The sequence below is a fragment of the Hyperolius riggenbachi genome, chromosome 5 (assembly GCF_040937935.1).
Source record: "Hyperolius riggenbachi isolate aHypRig1 chromosome 5, aHypRig1.pri, whole genome shotgun sequence".
In the NCBI taxonomy this organism is placed as follows: domain Eukaryota; kingdom Metazoa; phylum Chordata; class Amphibia; order Anura; family Hyperoliidae; genus Hyperolius; species Hyperolius riggenbachi.
This window is the reverse complement of record NC_090650.1, coordinates 368,506,884-368,526,296: the sequence shown is the minus strand read 5'-3', so window position 1 is coordinate 368,526,296 and position 19,413 is coordinate 368,506,884. Positions and strand designations below refer to the sequence as shown.

The 19,413-nt window shown below is 44.7% G+C and overlaps 1 protein-coding gene across 3 annotated transcripts in view; it reads left to right on the top strand.

Annotated features, from left to right (window-relative positions):
* Positions 1–19,413, top strand: part of LOC137517798 (uncharacterized) — a 114,078-nt gene that overhangs the window by 48,005 nt on the left and 46,660 nt on the right. For all 3 annotated transcript variants that reach the window (XM_068234846.1, XM_068234845.1, XM_068234844.1), the window contains exon 2: positions 17,440–17,573. In XM_068234846.1, the coding sequence (XP_068090947.1) occupies positions 17,440–17,573 (134 nt within the window). The remainder of the gene's footprint in view (positions 1–17,439; positions 17,574–19,413) is intronic.

Below are 19,413 nucleotides of genomic sequence, written 5' to 3'. Positions count from 1 at the left end.
CCAGAAAGTTTTAACACCAGGGGTAACTACCTCTACATCAAATGCCTACAATAAGATGATCCTGAATGAAAGACAGAAAGAAATCCATTGCATGTTAAATATCATTACCTTGTCCAGCTGAGCGTCAGGTCTGCCAATCTAGAAGCCCACCGGCATCCACACCAACGAGGAGCAGCGTCCAAACAAGCTGAACAGCCTTTCCAGGACGCCGCTTCCTCTTCCTGCTCATTTAAATATACCCAGCGGAAGAGTGGCCACAAAACGGCGCCTTGCCCCAAAGAAAGATGGCCGCCGCTGCACTTCCGCCCATTTGCGGCGAACTTCCGCTTCTCAATAAGGATGGGAAAGTCTCGCGCGCCCGCGCTAGAATTAAGCCCAGCCAGGCACACGCAGCTACTGCTGCTGCGTAAGAGCTCGATAAGAAGAACACCTGTAAGGTAAATACAATATTTTAAGCTGCTGGGAAGCCACAACTCCATTTAGGAGTCCAGAGTGGACGCAGGTTTTAATAAGAAAAAAATAAATGTCCCGGAGAGTACCAGAGGGGACTCCATATCTTATAGGAGCATTTAGCTACCTAAGATATGGACTACAGCAAGGGAGCCAACTTGCTGGAACCGCAATTGCGGAGGTAAGGAATAGGAGTCCTGCTGGAGGCGAGGATTTAAAAAGGACGTCCTGTTAGGGCAAAGGGAGGTGGGGCTTTGCCCATTAGTATACTGACATGGCAAACACTAGGGAAATCTTTTTCACAAAAAGAAATATTTTTTTTTTCTTTTTATAAAATCAAATAATTAAAAACAAATAAACTGTAGATACAGGGCCGGATTCCTCTCCTCCATCTCTCCCTGCAACATTGCGTGCGGTGCATCATGATAGGTATAACTCACCAAATCGCATTTTCCAGCGGTGATCTCCATGGCCACAGCAACGTCATGTGACCCGTCATCAGTGTGTCACATGACACTGCTGTGTCCATGGAGATCACTGCTGGAAGATGTGACTGGGTGAGTTATACCTATCATATTGCAATGCACACAACTCTGAGGGGAGAGAGAGGAGAGGCATGCAGGCCACTAGAGGAATGTGGAGTTACATCTGATTACGGTGGTTGCTGTCCTCACATGCGACATGAGAAGGTATTTTCACCACCAGGTTACACCACCACGTGTCAAATGGGAGACGTGGTGTTAGAAAACACTGCAATTCAGCGTGTAACTGCAGCCGGACCACACTTGTGGTTGGCAGCTGGGAGGAATGAACTGCCCAACAAATGAGCAGTTCAGCTTCCATTACAGTGGACCTGAACTCATCCACAGGACAGAAGGAAAACACAGATGAATCCACCCTGTATGTATTTACAGAGTTTAGCGTGTCTAATTCCCCCTCACCTGTGACTAATCACAACTGTAATTTGATCTCGCAGCTGTGTCAGCTCAGGAAACTCGGCAGTCCTCACAGAGCAGCTAATTTGTAAAGGCCGGGTGCACGCATGGCAGAAACGCTTGCGGAGCGGGAAACGCTGCGTTTTATGCAGCAATGTTAGTCTATGGGATGCAGAAGTACCAGCATTGCACTTGCAATTTACAGTAAGCGTTCTGCAGATGCTTGTAGTGTTGCATAATATGCAGGCTGGCTGCCAAAACGCACATAATGAAAGTCTATAAAAACGCAATGCATATGCGTTACCAATGCGTTTTTTTTAATGCGGTTTTAATTAAAAAGTAAAGATCTTTGATGTGTTTCCGCTTCCTCTTGTCTTCCTAATGATGTGTTTAACTATTAAAAAAAAAATCCATACCGAATGCATATATTTGCTTTACATGCTCTAACCGCAAACGCATTAAAACACACGCAAAATGCATGAAAAAAAAGAAATGCAAACGCATCAAAAGCGCAGTAAAAATGCATTACCCAAACGCACCTGCGGAAAACGCAGGATTTTCAACCTATGCTATATGTGAACCTAGCCAAACACAGGATATGTTAACCCTATGTCTGCTTCCATGAAAGCAGGAAGTAGACACACTGCGGATTTATTGCAGGGTTTCTATCAGTTGCAACAGAGTAACCAAGCAGCTCAGGGTGACCCAACAAATGTTTTGTCTGTAAAGGTTATTTTGCTGTTGCTTATCTTTTAGAGCAGAGAAAAAGTTCGGAGTTCAGGTCCACTTAAAGAAATAGACTACGCAGAGGTAAACTTGACTAGTCTTTTGACTTTTATTTCAACAGCGTTTTTCCCAGAATGCATTGTGAACAAACAGTTCAACAACATACTTCCGAAAATACACTAAGGCCTGGTGCACACCAAAACCCGCTAGCAGATCCGCAAAATGCTAGCAGATTTTGAAACGCTTTTTCTTATTTTTCTGTAGTGTTTCAGCTAGCGTTTTGCGGTTTTGTGAAGCATTTTTGGTGTAGTAGATTTCATATATTGTTACAGTAAAGCTGTTACTGAACAGCTTCTGTAACAAAAACGCCTGGCAAACCGCTCTGAAGTGACGTTTTTTAGAGCGGTTTACGTTTTTCCTATACTTTACATTGGAGGCAGAAACGCCTCCGCAATCAAAAAATGCCTCACCCCGGGAGTATGCGTTTCAGCAAAACGCCTCCCGCTCTGGTGTGAACCACCCCATTGAGATACATTGACCAAGCGTATCCGCAGCCGCAAGTGGCTGCAGAAACGCTCAAAAAGCCGCTCGGTGTGCCCCAGCCCTAAGAACCAGCAATCAGGATTTAAAGGATACCACAACTGAAATGTGACACAATGAGATAGACATGTGTATGTACAGTGCCTAGCACACAGATAACTATGCTGTGTTCCTTTTTTTCTTTCTCTGCCTGAAAGAGTTAAATATCAGGTATGTAAGTGGCTGACTCAGTCCTGACTCAGACGGGAAGTGACTACAGTGTGACCCTCACTGATAAGAAATTCCAACTATAAAACACTTTCCTAGCAGAAAATGGCTTCTGAGAGCAAGAAAGAGGTAAAAAGGGGGAATTTCTTATCAGTGAGGGTCACACTGTAGTCACTTCCTGTCTGAGTCAGGACTGAGTCAGCCACTTGCATATCTGATATTTAACTCTTTCAGGCAGAGAAAGAAAAAAAGGAACACAGCATAGTTATCTGTGTGCTAGGCACTGTACATACACATGTCTATCTCATTATGTCACATTTCAGTTGTGGTATCCTTTAAAGTGGGCCAAAGGGCACCTGGAAGTGCCAATGAATGCTCAACTAACATAGTACCAAGGGTCAAAAACATTCATTTTCTTAATCCGTTTAATTCCTGTATAAACACAGCCATTCTTAAGGACTTTGGATCTTGTTTATATATGTTCATGCTTTCAAAATATTGTTGCTAGGCAAGTGTAGAAATGTTCAGTTTCACTTTTTACAGTAACTGCTAAGCTAATTTTAAGTCATATCAGACATTCCAAGAAGTTTTTTAAGGCATGTTTACTGTACTGTGGATTAGTTATTGTTAAACTTCATTTACTGGCATCAGACACAGATTCAGCAGATTATAACTGCCAAAATCACTGATGCTCCTGTCATCGCCCACTGAATTTAGAGCAGACCAGAGGGCAGCACCAGGAATTTCATTAATGCATGTGCAATCCAATGTGGAAGGACACATTTTTTTGCACTTGTAGAGATTTTCTGGATTTCTAATAAAATAGCCCCAAAAATGTGATGTTTTCATCCAAGTCAAAATCATAATGGTGTTTTTAACCACTTTTTCCACCACTCCAGTATATCTACGTCCTCTGTGACTTCATCTAAGCCACGAGGATGTAGCTTGTATATTCTCAGTTCATAGTGAAAAATACACTCTGTAGTATTATTTCAGAATCAAATATCCTGACCATAAATTGGGACAGGAACATAATTTAAGTTGTCATAAATGGTAAAAATAGCCAAACAAAATTTGTTTTTGTTTTTTTATCTACAGTAACACTTTTTATTTTTAAACTGGAATTGGTAAAACTGAGAAATAATGTGTAGCTAAAATGTCAAAACTGCTCTGGTCCATAAGGGGGAAACAAGGTCTGGATGCGAAGTGGTTAAAGTGAATGGGAACCGCAATTAAAAAAAATTAGACAGATCCTTACCCAAGGAGAGGGAAGGCTCTGGGTCCTATAGAGCCTTCTGGCTCCTCTCCTGGTCCCGTTGTTCCGGTGCTGGCTCGCCCGGTAGCAGTATTTGACTAAATTAGTCAAATACTGCTTTATCCGCAAAGGAGGCTTCAGAAGTCTTCAGGGAGCCCGAGTGTTCCTGAAGAAGGGCGGCCCTGTACTGCGCCTGCGCAAGCATGCTCTCTTGCACGCTCACGCCTCTGCAGTATGGAGCCGCACGTCTTCAGGAGGACACGGCTCCCGAAGACTTCCAAATACCCTTTCGGTGGGGGATTGAAACGGGGGAGCCAGCACAGGATAGAGGGCACCGAGAGAGGAGACGGAAGGCTCTATACGACCCAGAGCCTTCCCTCTCCTTAGGTAAGTATTTGCTTCATTTTTATTTTTTTTTAAATGCGGTTCCCATTCACTTTAAAGTGAACCAGAAGTGCAAATAAACTTATGAGATAACTAATACGATATGTAGTACAGATGTTAAATAGAACATTCGTAACATGGAAATGAGTCTCACATTTTTATTTTCTATTTAATGGCTTAATTTTTAATATTGCACCAGACTGTAACAGTTGCTGTTTAGAATCCACAAGCTGCCTTGTTAAGCTGAAGAGGAAGATAGGTAATGACCCTTTAAACTTTCCTGCAATTAAGCGTCATCAGAATACTTAAAGGAGTCATTAGGGAAAGTTATAGTAAAATGAGTGGTACTTACCGGGGGCTTCCTCCAGCTCCAAGCTCCCAGGATGACCTTCGCCGCACCTCTGCCCGTAGCCGTTCGCCGCAGGTCCGACCCGGTCTCCGGCAATGACGTCAGAGCGACCTCCAGGACGCTCTGTATTGCACCTGCGTGAGCGGTGCTGCCAATCAACGCCACATGGGCCGGTGCGGACTGCGCAGGTTCAGTAGTTCTGCGCTTGTGCAGTCCGCTCCGGCCCACGTGGCGGAGGTCGCTCTGACGTCATCGCAGGGGACCGGGACGGACCTGCGGCGAACGGCTGCGGGCAGAGGTGCGGCGGTTGACATCCTGGGAGCTTGGAGCTGGAGGAGGCCCCCGGTAAGTACCACTCATTTTACTATACAGGTAGTCCCCGGTTAACGAACGAGATGGGGACTGTAGGCTCGTTCTTAACCTGAATCTGTTCTTAAGTCGGGACACTGTGCCTTTTTTGTCCTCTGTACCTCGTCTGTGCCCCCCTCTGGGTCTCTGGTGCCCCCCTCTGTGTCTCTGGTGCCCCCCTGTGTCTCTGGTGCCCCCAATGCAGAGTATGTGCAGCCGGCGCAATAAGTCTCACCTGCTTCCATGCGGCTCCGGGCCAGTCAGCAGCGTCTTCTCACCCCTCAATAGTCCTCCCGGCGGCTTCCGTAGAGTCGCGTAATGACGCAATCGGAAGGAGCCGTGGGATCTCCTTCTGATTGCGTCATTACGCGACGCTACAAAAGCCGCCGGGAGGACCATTGAGGGATTAGAGGACGCCGTTGATTGGCCCGGAGGCGCCGTGGAAGCAGGTGAGACTTGTTCCCCCATTCCGCTGCGCATACTCTGCTATAGGGAAGTGGTAGTCCCCGGCGGCGTGACGTCATCGCGGCGGGGCGAAGCTACGGTCATGGCGTTCGTATCAGCGGGTCGTTCATATGTCGGGCGTTCGTAACCCGGGGACTACCTGTACTTTCCCTGATGACTCCTTTAAAGAAAACCTGTAATGAGAAAAAGTTCCCCTGGGGTGTATTCACCTCGGGTGGGAGAAGCCTCCGGATCCGATCGAAGCTTCCCCCCCCGTCCTCCTGTGTCCCACGGTGGCGGCAAAAAAGCCCCCTGGAACGGCGGGGATGTAAATATTTAGTTTCTGACTCCAGCGCAGGTTCAGTATCGGCTCTCCGCTCGGAGATAGGCGGAAATAGCTGATCGCTGTTGGGCCGCTCTACTGCGCAGGCGCAGGTCTCCTGCGCCTGCATAGTGGAGCGGCCCCGACAGAGATCGGCTATTTCTGCCTATCTCCATACTGAGTACCTCATCAGCGCCCCCGCTGCAGCCAGGAAAGGTAAATATAGCAAGCCTTGTCAGGCTTGTCGAGCTTGATTTTCAGGAGACTTCGGGGGAGCCAGCGCTGGATTGCCGGCAGCTACAGCGGAGGGGGAAGCCTCACTGGGACCCTGAGGCTTCCCCCTACCGAGGTGAGTACCCCCCAGGGGATGTTTTTTTTGTTACAGGCTCTATTTAACTCACTGTTTCTCAGCTGTTTTAGCCTTGATATATTTTTCGGGAAACCAGACAGAATTCAAAAAGCTGTCAACAAGCTCTTTTGCTTAGAAAACAGCTAAAGCTCTTTAACCACTTCACCACTGAGGGGTTTTACCCCTTCAGCACCAGAGCAATTTTCACCTTTCAGCGCTCCTTCCATTCATTTGTCTATAACTTTATCATTACTTATCACAATGAAATGAACTATATCTTGTTTTTTTGCCACCAATTAGGCTTTCTTTTGGTGGGACATTATGCCAAGAATTATTTTATTCTAAATATGTTTTAATGGGAAAATAAGAAAAAATGTGGGAAAAAATGCATAATTTTTCAGTTTTCGGCCATTATAGTTTTTAAATAGTTTTTAAATAATGCATGCTACTGTAATTAAAACCCATGAAATGTATTTGCCCATTTGTCCCGGATATAAAACTGTTTAAATGATGTCCCTATCACAATGTTTGGCGCCAATATTTTATTTGGAAATAAATGCATTTTTTTCAGTTTTGCGTCCATCCCTAATTACAAGCCCATAGTTTATAAAGTAACAGTGTTATACCCTCTTGACATAAATATTTAAAAAGTTCAAGGTAACTATTTATGTATTTTTTATTTTTTTTTATTGTAACTTTTTTTTTTTTAATTACAAAAAAAAATAAAAAAAATTGGGGAGTGTGGGAGGTAATGAGTTAATTTTTAGTGTAAAACGAATGTGTTTGTATATGAAAAATGCTTAAGGGTGTAGTTTTACTATTTGGCCACAAGATGGCCACAGTAACTTTTTGTTTATGCGACCTGCAAGCGTACAGGAAGTACGCTTGCAGGAAGTGTTATGAGGCTGGGAAACTGTTTTTTTTTTTTTTCACAATGATCGCTGCTTCTTATAGAAGCAGCTGATCATTGCAGGGGCTTAGATCAGCGAACGGGAACGGTTTTTCCCGTTCATTGATCTCCGGGCGAGCGGGCGGCGGCTTGCACGAGAGCGGCAGCGCGCGCACAAGCGAGCGGGAGTACGGGAGGTGCGGATATCGCCGTCCCTGGGGGTGAAAGGATGGAAAAAGGGACGGAGATATCCGTACGGCTGGGGGTAAAATGGTTAAATCTTGTGGTACAGGAAAATAAAAAGGGACTTCAGATATTTTACTAGGGCTAGTACTATATGTGCATATCAGGGGCGCAGCGATAGCCATAGCAGCCATAGAAGATGCTATGGGGCCCTGGAGCAAATGGGGCCCAGTGGGTACTTAATGTATTCACCATTAACTGTCTTGTGTTTCTTCACCCACTGACTTTGTCTCAGTGCCCATTAACTATGTGCAGTGTTGATTGCATGAGAATGTAAATTAAGTCATATCCATAAGGTAGGGGCAGGTGGCATTGCTTAAGAGTCCCTCCATCTGAGGGCCCCATGAAAGTTTTGCTATCGGGCCCCATGATCTCTAGCTACGCCTCTGGTTTATATGTTTATCTAATCATGTCAATTCAGGTACGCTTAAAAAAAAAATGCAGATTTCCTCTTCTGCCCATTTGTCTAGTGAGGTGAATAATTTGTCATATGCCCAGCGTCTGTCAGTACCATCTGTAAAAAGAACTGTGTTGTTGTTTAACTGCTTTTGGATGACGCTTATTGAAATCTACGCCCTGTTTGGGAGCTTTGCCATGGCATAGATTTCGCTCACTGCCGCCACGCACTCTTGCTGCTACCACCGACCATGCCGCTCTCTCCCTTGCCACAGCCCACTCGCCCTACGATCGGTGAACAGTGACTGCGGCATGACGTCAGTGAGCCCTGGTGTTTAGAGCCAGCGGTCTCTGGTTTATAAGGGGCCAGACACCGCTGGTAATGAAGTGGTTAAAGAAAAAAATATATATGTATAATATGTTTACTTGAGAATAGTAAACTGTAAACAATGCTACTGTAAATAAAAGCCCCACATTTTATTTGCCCGTTAGCCCCGGCTATCGCAACATTTAAAGTAAGTAGCCAAGCAAATAAAATAAAAAAAAGATCCACTTACCTGGGTCTTCCTCCAGTTCGTGGCAGCCGTCCTGTTCCCTCGCCGCAGCTCCGGAGGATCCCAGTCTTCTCCGCTGCAGAACCCGACCTCGCCAGGTCGGGTTCCGGGTCGGCGTCTTCTGCGCGGGTCACGTGGTCCAGCTGATGTCATCAAGATGGTACTGCGCAGGAGCAGAACTACTGCGCCTGTGCAGTACCGTCCTGAAGATGTCAGCCGGACCACGTGACCCACGCCATGGAGCGCAGAAGAGGCCGACCTGGAACATGACCTGGCAAGGTATTCTGCAGCAGAGAAGACCAGGAGCCTACGGTGCTGCGGCGAGGGCACAGGATGGCTGTCACAGGCTGGAGAAAGCCCCAGGTAAATGGATCTTTTTTTTTTTTTTTTTTTTTACTTGGATGTTTCCTTTAAATAATGTTCCTAGTACAATGTATGGTGACAATATTTTATTTGGAAATTATGGTATATTTTTTCTGTTTCTACCTTATCAATAATTACAAGCCCATTATTATTAAACAAATAGTAATATACCATCATTGCGTACATATTAAAAATGCTCAGACCCGAAGTTAACTATGTATGTTTTTTTTAAACTGCAACTTTTTTATTACACTGTCACTTTTTTTTGTCGCTACAGGGGAGGGTGGAGGAATAACAAGGTTTTATTAAAAATTTATTTTCATTCTTTGTTTACTTTAATTTTTACTTTTTGGCCACTAGGTGGCACTAAGCACCATCCTGCTAGTTACCAGGAAGTGCTCGGTCCTTTTTTTTTGCAACTTTTAACTTTTGGTTTTATGAATCAACATGCCTCTTGAATTGAGGCTTGTTGATTAATTCACAGGGGCTTTGGTTGGCTCAGGGGAACACTTGCTCCCCTTCACCAATTGATCCCCTGTAAAAGGGAACGTGGGAACGTGTGTCAGGTGTGCATACAACAACACTGAACCCAAGGGCGTCGCTAGCCCTATTTTGGGGGGCCCGTGCCCCCAATCTGTCCTGGGGTGCCACGGATCTCTTTCCCAGGGATGCCTGCTGTCCCCTCCTGGCCGCCGCTGCCCTCCCGGCTGTCCCTGCGGCCAGAGCGTCAGACCTCGATCAGCGGGTGACCAGATAGAGCGGGCGCTAGGACCTAGCGGACACCGCTGATATGAGGAAGTGACATCACTTCCGCATATACAGCGTGGTGCGCCCGGCGCCCGCTCTATCTGGTTGGGTCGTCCGCTGATCGAGGTCTGATGCTCTGACTGTGAGGTGAGGGGGGCACCTGTCACTCACTATCTAATGGGGGACCCTGTCACTCACTACCTAACTGGTGGTCCCTGTCACTCACTACTTAACAGGGGTCCCTGTCACTATCTAATGGGAGGCGCCTGTCGCTCACTACTTAACTGGTGTCCCTGTCACTCATTACCTAACCTGGTGGTCCCTGTCACTACCTAACCTGGTGGTCCCTGGCACTACCTAACCTGGTGGTCCCTGGCACTCACTACCTAACTGGGGGTCCCTGTCACTCACTACTTAACCTGGTGGTCCCTGTCACTCACTATCTAACCTGGTGTTCCCTGTCACTCACTACCTAACCTGGGGGTCCCTGTTACTCACTACCTAACCTGGGGGACTTCTGTAGCTACCTAAACTGGGGGACTACTGGCGCTACCTTAACTAGGGGGCACCTGTCACTACCTAAACTATCCAGGCCAACCAGCCCAGTATCACCACCAGCCAACCAGCCCAGAATTACTGTCAAAAAGGCCACAGCATCACCACCAGTCAGGCCAGAATTTACTTCAACAGCCCAGCATTACAGCCAGCCAGGTCACAGCATCACCGCCAGCCATCCCAGCCACAGCATCGGCCACAGCATCACTGCCAGACCTTTCAGCCCACACATCATCCCTAATCCAGCCAAAACCAGTATTGCCAGGCACAGCAGCCAGTAGAGGAGAATTCAGAAGCCAGGTGAGAGGTGTCTACCATATTAATTTGTCATGTCGGGGGCCTCACGATTGCTGAATTTGTCATGTCGGGGGCCTCACGATTGCTGAATTTGTCATGTCGGGGGCCTCATGATTGCTGAATTTGTCTTGTTGGGGGCCTCATGATTGCTAACTGCGAGACTATGGGAAAAGGTGAATCCTCATCATATGAGACAATAGCATTAAACCTACTTTTTTAGCTTTTTAAAACAGAAAATAAAACTGGGAGGTTCTAAAAAATTGAATACATTTTTCAGGAGTAGGATGGATGAAATTGTTTATCTTCACAATTTATTTTCAATTTGGATTTTCCATAATGTTCATGTATGAGTTAAAACGTTGGTACAGTATTTAGTTTAAATTGCGGTTGCCACTTTGCGATAGATAAGTGACTTTTGGGTTGCAGTTTGGGCACTCGGCCTCCAAAAGGTTCACCACCACTGTCTTAATCTAATGTCCCACCATTGCTAGGTTCATGTAAATTTGTCTCCACCCATTACCACACCCACATTCTGGTCCATGGCCCACCCATTTCTCGGTGCACAACGTGATCCTAATATTTTTGGCACGCTAGCTGCAGTGTGCTGAATTCTGCTGCCTACAGTATGTACAGTATAAGCTATTCTCTAGTGCCTGCACTGTGCGCTGATCTACTTCCAGTGTGTACAGTATAAGGTGTTACTCTGTGCATTTATTGATTGTAAACCAGCTGTATTGTATGCTGATCCCTGCTACTTTCAGTATGTACAGTATTAGCTGTAAAGCCTGGTACACACATACAATTTTGATTAGCCAATTTTAGCTCTGTTTATCAAATTCATTGTCTGTTGGCCCACTTATTGCACGGTGGTGGTAAAATTGGTCAGTGATTGACCAATCAAAATTGTATGTGCGTATACATCTTTGATCTATGCCTATACTGATTGGAAATTATCTAAATAAAGGACAGGGGGCTCCATCCAATATTTCGATGGGCAGGCCCGTTATCTGTAGCTTACACCGCTGCTAAGTTCATGTACATTTGGCCCCACCCATGGCCACACCCACTCACCGCATGGCCACGCCCATGTGGTACATGTGGCTGCGCGTGCCACATGTACCCCCCACCTAGTGCCCACAGGTGCCCCCGATCTCCAAGGACCCTAGAAACGCCCCTAACTGAACCGAGCACGTCCAGATAGACTTTAGTGGCTCTTATCTGGACGACTATAGTATGATGAATGGATGAACTGGTTAATAAGCACAAGCCTTAAATAGGTCTTTAAAGAGGACCTTTAATCCAGGATTAAACTTTATTCCATTTAGTAGCTGATACCCCCTTCCCAACGAGAAATCTCTACCTTTTCTCGAATAGATCATCAGGGTGGTCTGTATGGCTGATATTGTGATGAAACCCCTCCCACAGTGTGATGTCATGACCATGGTCTTGGCAGTTTGCTGTCTGTGAACCTCGTTGCAACAGCTTTTTCCAACTGCCAAGCAAGCAATATCTCCCTCTGTGCATAGAACTATCAGTAAACAAACATTCTGTACAGGTCACCTGGCAGAACTAAAAGTGTCACCACCAGTGATAGATTTCAGAATGTAAATCAGAGAGAGGAAAGATTTTACAACGGACAAACATTGACTAACTAATCTATAAATGAATATTGTAATCAATGAGCAATTTTAGTCATTGTTATTTTCACTACATTTCCTCTTTAACGTTTGGCTTGAAGTGAAATTCCATATGCTGCTGAGATGATCACACCCTGGAAAGTTAGAATGCATTCTTATAGCGATACAATAAACAGCTTTGTAGTCTTGCTCATGGGAAATCTTTACTGGTTTCTGGACTTTCACTGTCCTCGGCTTGTCTCACTGCACTCACCCATCTCAGATGAGTTATATGCAGAAAATATTGACTCACTTATTGCTAAACTGACAAGAGTCTGATGTGGAGGGAGCTATGAGTTATGTCTTCCTGTGGAAACATGGCGATAGCAAATCCATGGGACACATTTGTAACTTTTCTGTTTAGAGTAAAAGGACAACTGAACTGAGAGGGATATGGAAGCTGCCATATTTATTTCCTTTTAAACAATACCAGGCTACCTGGCAGCCCCGCTGATCTATTTGGCTGCAGTAGTGTCTTAATCACACACCTGAAACAAGCATGCAGCTAATCTTGTCAGATCTGACAATAATGTTAGAAACGCCTGATCTGCTGCATGCTTGTTCAGGGTCTATGGCTAAAAGTATTAGAGGCAGAGGAACAGCAGGACAGCCAGGCAATTGATATCGCTTAACCCTTTCGGGACCGGCCGCTTAAACCCCCCCTAAGGACCAGGCGATTTTGCATGGGGGAGGCGCATTTGTGGAGATCAGGCAGCCGGATCCCTGGTAGAGCTAGCTGGGCATGGTGTCCCTCTTGTAGCTATCGCAGTGATCACGTGATAAGGAGCCAATCGCGATGGCTCCTGATCACCGAGGGGAGATGCCATCTGTCATATGACCGCTTAATCTCCCCTCTCTGGTGCATACAATCGCGCCGGGAGTGAAAACTGCAGGCGGCGTAAATCCTACGCTGCATCAGACTTATCATGCCCAGACATAGTACAATATTTTAATTTTTTTTTTTCGATTAGATAATTTTGTTTAATTCTGTTAGATCGAATATGAAGATTTTTCCAGCATGTCCGATTGGATTTTTATTGAAAAAACAGGATAGTTGATTATTTTTTCTTGATAAAAAAAAATGTTTTTAAACTTTCATTCGATTCAATCATTTTGGTTGAATAAACGGGAAAATTGAATGTTTTTATTGTACCGTATATAGGCACCTTTAGACAGCCAGTGCGGCGTAGGATATACCTACGCGGTCCCCAAAAGTTTAAAGGGAACCTAAACTGAGAAGGATGTGGATTTTTCCTTTTAAAATACCAGTTACCTGACTCTCCTGCTGATCCTGTATCTCTAGTCCTTTCAGCCACAGCCCCTCAACAAGCATGCAGATCAGGTGCTCTGACTGAAGTCAGACTGGATTAGCTGTATGCTTGTTTCAGGTGTGTGATTCAGCCATTACTACAGCCAAAGAGATCAGCAGAACTTCCAAGCAAATGGTATTGTTTAAAACCGTGGTTCCCAACCTTTTTGAAGTCGTGACACATCACGCCAAACGCTCAGATCTCCGTGACACATCACATATGTATAATAGATAAATGCTAATAACCACAAAATGGATGGAAAGAGTACATTATTCTGAATACACTTAAAGGGACACTTAAGTCAAACAAAAAAAATGAGTTTTACTCACCTAGGGCTTCCAATAGCCCCCTACAGCTGTCCGGTACCCTCGCCGTCTTCCTCCGATCCTCCTGGCCCCGCTGGCAACCATTTCCTGTTTCGGTGACAGGAGCTGACAGGCTGGGGACGCGAGTGATTCTTCGCGTTCCCAGACACATTAGCACCCTCTATGCTGCTATATGGTATATGATATATGCTATAGCAGCATAGATGGCGCTATTGTGGCCAGGAACGCGAAGAATCACTCGCGTCCCCAGCCTGTCAGCTCCTGTCACCGAAACAGGAAGTGGCTGCCGGCGGGGCCAGGAGGATCAGAGGGAGACGGCGAGGGCACCGGACAGCTGCAGGGGGCTATTGGAACCCCTAGGTGAGTAAAACTCATTTTTTTTGTTTGACTTAAGTGTCCCTTTAAAAATGAAGGCTAGAACATTTCAGGGGACAGTTAGGGCCCCTCTCCAATTTGGAATGATAGCATAGTACCGACAATTTGCATCTCCCGCGTTATAGTCAATGCCCCCCCCCAAAAAAAAACCTCCCCCAGACTCAGTATAGGCAGGAAGGGGTAGGTAGCCCGGTGTAGTTGCCCCAGTATAGGAAGCCAGTATAGTCCCCCAGTATATGTAGGTAGTATAGTTGCCTTAGTATAGGCAGCTAGTATAGTTGTACCCAGTATAGATAGTACAGTTTCCCCAGTACAGGTAGCTAGCATAGTTGCCCCCAGTATAGGTAATATACTTGCCCCAGTATAGGTAGCTTGTTTAGTTGCTCCCAGTATAGGTAGTATAGATGCCCCAGTATAGGTAGGTAGCTAGTATAGTTGCCCCAGTGTAGGTAGCTAGTATAGTTGCCCCAGTATAGGTAGCTAATATGGTTGCCCCAGTATAGGTAGTATAGTTTCCCAGTATAGGTAGTACAGTGTTTTCCACAGAATTTTTTTCCAGACGAGTGGCATGAAAAAGTAGCCGGGTGGCATGAAAAAGTAGCTGGGTGGGGTGAAATGAGAGCATGCTGGGCCGGCGCTTCTCTCCACAATTCTGCTAACAGCATTGGAGGAGGTGAGTCGATGACAGCCGAGTGCTTACCAAAACTAGTCAGGTGCAGCACCCAGCTAAAAAGGGTCTGGGGAGAACACTGTAGTATAGCTGCCTCAATATAGGTAGTATAGCTGGAAGAAATGTATATCCTGCGCTACTGACAGCAGATTTTAATATATGTGAGGGGTATTCCTCTTGTCATATGCACTAGGTGCTGCTCTTCAACTGGGTGGTATCAGGCACTGAGTAAAACAAGAAAAAACAAAAAGCGCTCCTATGGTGCATTAACCTTATCTTTGCAAACACAATATATTGCACTTACATTTCAAAAGTAGTTCAGTGTTCTCCCCAGAATTTTTTTCCAGCCGGGTGGTATGAAAATGTAACCGGGTGGCCTAAAAAAGTAGCCGGGTGGGGCAAGATGAGAGAATGCAGGGCAGGTGCTTCTGTGCACAACTCTGCTTACAGAATAGGAGGAGGTGAGCTGATAACAGCCGGGTGCTCGCCAAAACTAGCCGGGTGGAGCACCCGACTAAAACAGCCTGGGGAGAACACTGTAGTTACAGCGTGTGTTAGAGGCCGATCTGTTCTCCTTCCCTCGGTCTGGCCAAGACCTGGGATCGCTGCAGCTGATTCCGCGTTGTTGTGTGGTGGAGCTGATGAGGGCCTGATGATGATATAATAATTTATATAAGACTATTGTAGCAATATATCAATTAGAGTGTGCTAGGGGAAAAAAAACTATAATAATGACAACCAGAGAAGGAGGTCCCCATAAACAGCACCAAACTAATAAATTTCAAAAATATATATCAATCTTTATTGTATTCCAAAAAAAAATCAATTATAAAAACACTTAAAAAGGGTCATTCCATGTGACCAACAGGGTCTCTCAATCCCATTGATGAATTAATAAAACAATGTAATAACTGGCTTCTGAAACGGTTATAATATCAATATGCGTAGTCACCTCATAACATGATTAGATTATTAGATTTATTTTTTCCCCTTCCTCTCCTCTCTGAATATTGATTTATTCATGTTTACCTGGTTCTCTGGTGTTCCTGGGGTCTATACTCTGTGCATGACTACGATGCTCTTTCTTGTTGGATTCCCGTTCTCTAAGAGCAACTTCCTGTTTACACAGGAAGTTGCAAGAAGCTCTTAGAGAACGGAAGTCCTCCAGCGAGAAGGAGGTAATGTATTCATCCTGCCACCACCGCTGCTGCTGCTGCCTGCTGCTGCCTGCTGCCACCAATGTTTGCAGGAGGGGGAGCGCTGAGAGGAGAGCCCGAGGTGAGGGGGGGAATTTCCCCCATCCCCACCAATCTGCCACACTCTCCTCTTATGCTGCGACCCCTCCTGCCCCTGAGTGTGTGTGTGGGGGGGGGGGGGCGTCAGCTTTTTTTTTTTTTGCAGGGGGGCCCGGGGATTTCTAGGTACGCCCCTGTGTTGGAGGTAACATTTTTCTGCATTTTAACAAGTGTGTGATGTATTGTTTGCCACATTTCATGTGTGGGAGGTAACGTTTGCTGCATTTTCACATGTGTGGGAAGTAATGTTTGCCACATTTCATGTGTGGGAGGTAACGTTTGCTGCATTTTCACATGTGTGGGAGGTAATGTTTGCCACATTTCATGTGTAGAAGTAAGGTTTGCTGCATTTTAACATTTGTGGGAGGTAATGTTTGCCGCATTCCACATTATGTGTGGAAGTAAGGTTTGCTGCATTTTAACATGAGTGGGAGGTAACATTTGCCGCATTTCACATTTGCTGCATTTCATGTGTTGGCGGTAACGTTTGCCTCTCATACTATTTGATTGTCAGAATCTGGTCACCGTACTAACATGCTCTATTTACCATGTGCTTGAATGATACTTCTGAAGCTTGTTACTTTGGAAATCCCTAGCGGATCTACATGGGTACTTACGTATTATCCTGTCTGCAGAGTTTGGCAGCTTATTGTTTAAGTTCTGTTTGCTCCACTATTTTTGGAAAGCTGAAAGTCCTGGCTTTCCGTTTCAAAATGTCCTGAGTCAGTGCAATGCCCCATTCGCAAGCTAGGGGGTTTGAAAGAGGAGTGTCCCCTGCACTTGGCTGCAGAGAGCATCGAGTCTCCAGCCCGACCAGTAACACAGAGAGAGAGGAGACGAGGGTGTATAGCTGGGCTGCTTCTTCTTCCTCTGTAATGAGAACCCTGCAAAAGAAGACTACCTCCTGGATGTGCTGCTGATCATCAATGTAGGCTTTGTTCGGTACTTCTGTAATCACGCTTTCTCCAGCCAAGTGCAGGGGACACCTCTCTTTCAAAACCTTTTAACTTGGGAATGGAGGACTTGGGACCTGGTGCAAAGGAAAGCCAGGACATTCAGCTTTCCAAAAATGGTTAAATCTTGGTAGGGGAGCAAACAGAATTTTAACAAGAAGCTGCGAAACTCTGCAGACGGGATAATATGTAAGTGCCCCTACATGATACAGAGCAGTGTTGTAGAATACACGAGTAATACAGAGATTCATGTATAGCGAGAGAAATAAGAGATGACTGCACAGCTGTTTTATTCGCTATATTCCAAGCATCTGTTATGTCTGAAAGCAGAAAGATGTGATTTGGACAGTATGTGGCAGGCAGATGCTTTAGGTAGAAGGAGGCTGTGCATTGCTATTTATAGGATGCATTGAAAAATGGCAATTACTTTTTCCTAGTCACAACCTAACAAGAACGTTTCCCTTTTATATTTGTATTTCAGCTTTCCTCAAATATGGTATCACCATTGCAATTCTAATAACATTCTTGACGAAAATATCTCAATCTTGTGAATACAACAAGACAGCGTTGCAGATAAAGTACACACATGTCTTAATAAACCTTGTAACGGATGTGGTATGTACTTGTGTTTTTCTAAATTTATCATTCTATCTATTTATCTATCGTTTTGTCTATTCATCTTAAAATCTGTGATTTAAAAAAAAAAAAAAAAATTGAGGTGACACTGTTGGGTAATTTAAGTGACGACTTACTCTCCACACATAAAATGGTTGCTTTCCGCTCATTGGTTGCATATGCACGCAAAACGATAGTTTTTTAAAATAGAACTGCGACACTCCAACATTGAAGAAAAGACTGGGGGCCATATGCAATTCACTTTTTCACCTGAGTTTTCTCCTAGGAGATAATTTTTCATCTTCCATTTACATAACTTTCCAGCACTTTTCAACAAAAAAAAAGTAGGTGAAAAAGTGATATCGATTTAGTTTTGAGTATTTCCTTGCTTTCTGGTGACTTGAAGGGCATTTTATTAACAAGTTTAAAAATATCACCTAGGAGAAAACTCAGGAGAAAAAGGGAATTGCATATGGGCCTGGGTGTCATATATTCATAAAGAGTTAGTCCTACTAAAAAAGTATAAGCCAAGAGAAAGTGTCAAAGGGCACTAGGGCTCTAAACAAAAAGAAAGGTTTAGCCTTTGAGCTGGTGAGCTCTACCTTATCATCAGCTGCGTTTGTTCAGCCAGATACTCAGTTTTAGCTTCTGTTTACTTTTCAGTTTGCATTCTACTGCAGGTTGACTATGGTACTTTATTGACCTAGATTCCAGCACTATTGTTTTTAACCATGTCAATGAAGAAAAAAATAGTCTTTAAAGAGTAACTGTCAGGCTGCAAAATTTGCTAATTTAAACCTCTATTCTCCTGTGTTAAACAGTTTAGAAGGAAGCCAAAAAGGCAATACTTAAGTTAAAAATCTCTCTTAGTTTTGATGTGTGCTTATCAGCAAGGATGTTAGACCCAAGCTCTTAAGAAGCTGAGAGCCGCATACCATACAGCAAAGCATTCTGGGGCCCTCCCCTCGGCTGCTAGTGAGAAGTTACAGGGCTCCTGTTACAAAAGCAGCAGCCCACAGCACTGAAAAAACTCCCAGCAGAGTACACTGCAGGAGTCCGCTATTGTTCCTAGCCACATGGCTAATTAATATTCACTGCACAGTAGTGTTTTACATTACCGATCTTTTGTGTGAGTGAATAATCAGGAAGCAGGCAGGACATGACGACACATTTGGCTTCATAGGAGACAGACAAACATGGAACCTGCCATGAGCTGTCAGGAGCATCATTCTCTGCAAATACTATATAAAGATTCTGTGACATCCAAACGTGGACAGTGAAATGCATATGTAATGTAAGTACAGCCAGTATTTAGCTACTGATATATGTGTTTATTTTCTCTGAGACCCTATACCTAACAGCTCCTCTTTAAGCACTAGTAGTATATACCATATGTATACAGGTAGTCCCCGACTTACGAACGCCCGACTTACGAATGACCCACTGATACGAACGCATGTATACAGTGTTTCCATGGGAACAAGTAAAAAAATTCAAATTTGATCAAATGGATTTTAAACTTGACACAGAGGGGGACACTGGAGGCACAGGGGGGCATAGAGGAGATACATGGGGCAGAGATGGCACAGTGTTTTGACTTAAGAACAGATTCAGGTTAAGAATGAACCTAACGTCCCTATCTCGTTCGTTAACCGGGGACTACCTGTATATATTTTTCTTACTGTGTAAGTCCTAATAACAAAGGGGTGTATGCACTCAAATACATTAATTATATGTGTAAAGTCTTATACAAGATGAGTAGTGCATAATGCATTGCATTTAATGTATTGCATTCTGCTCTACTCATCATTCAGTAAAACTTTACTGCACAATGGCCTCA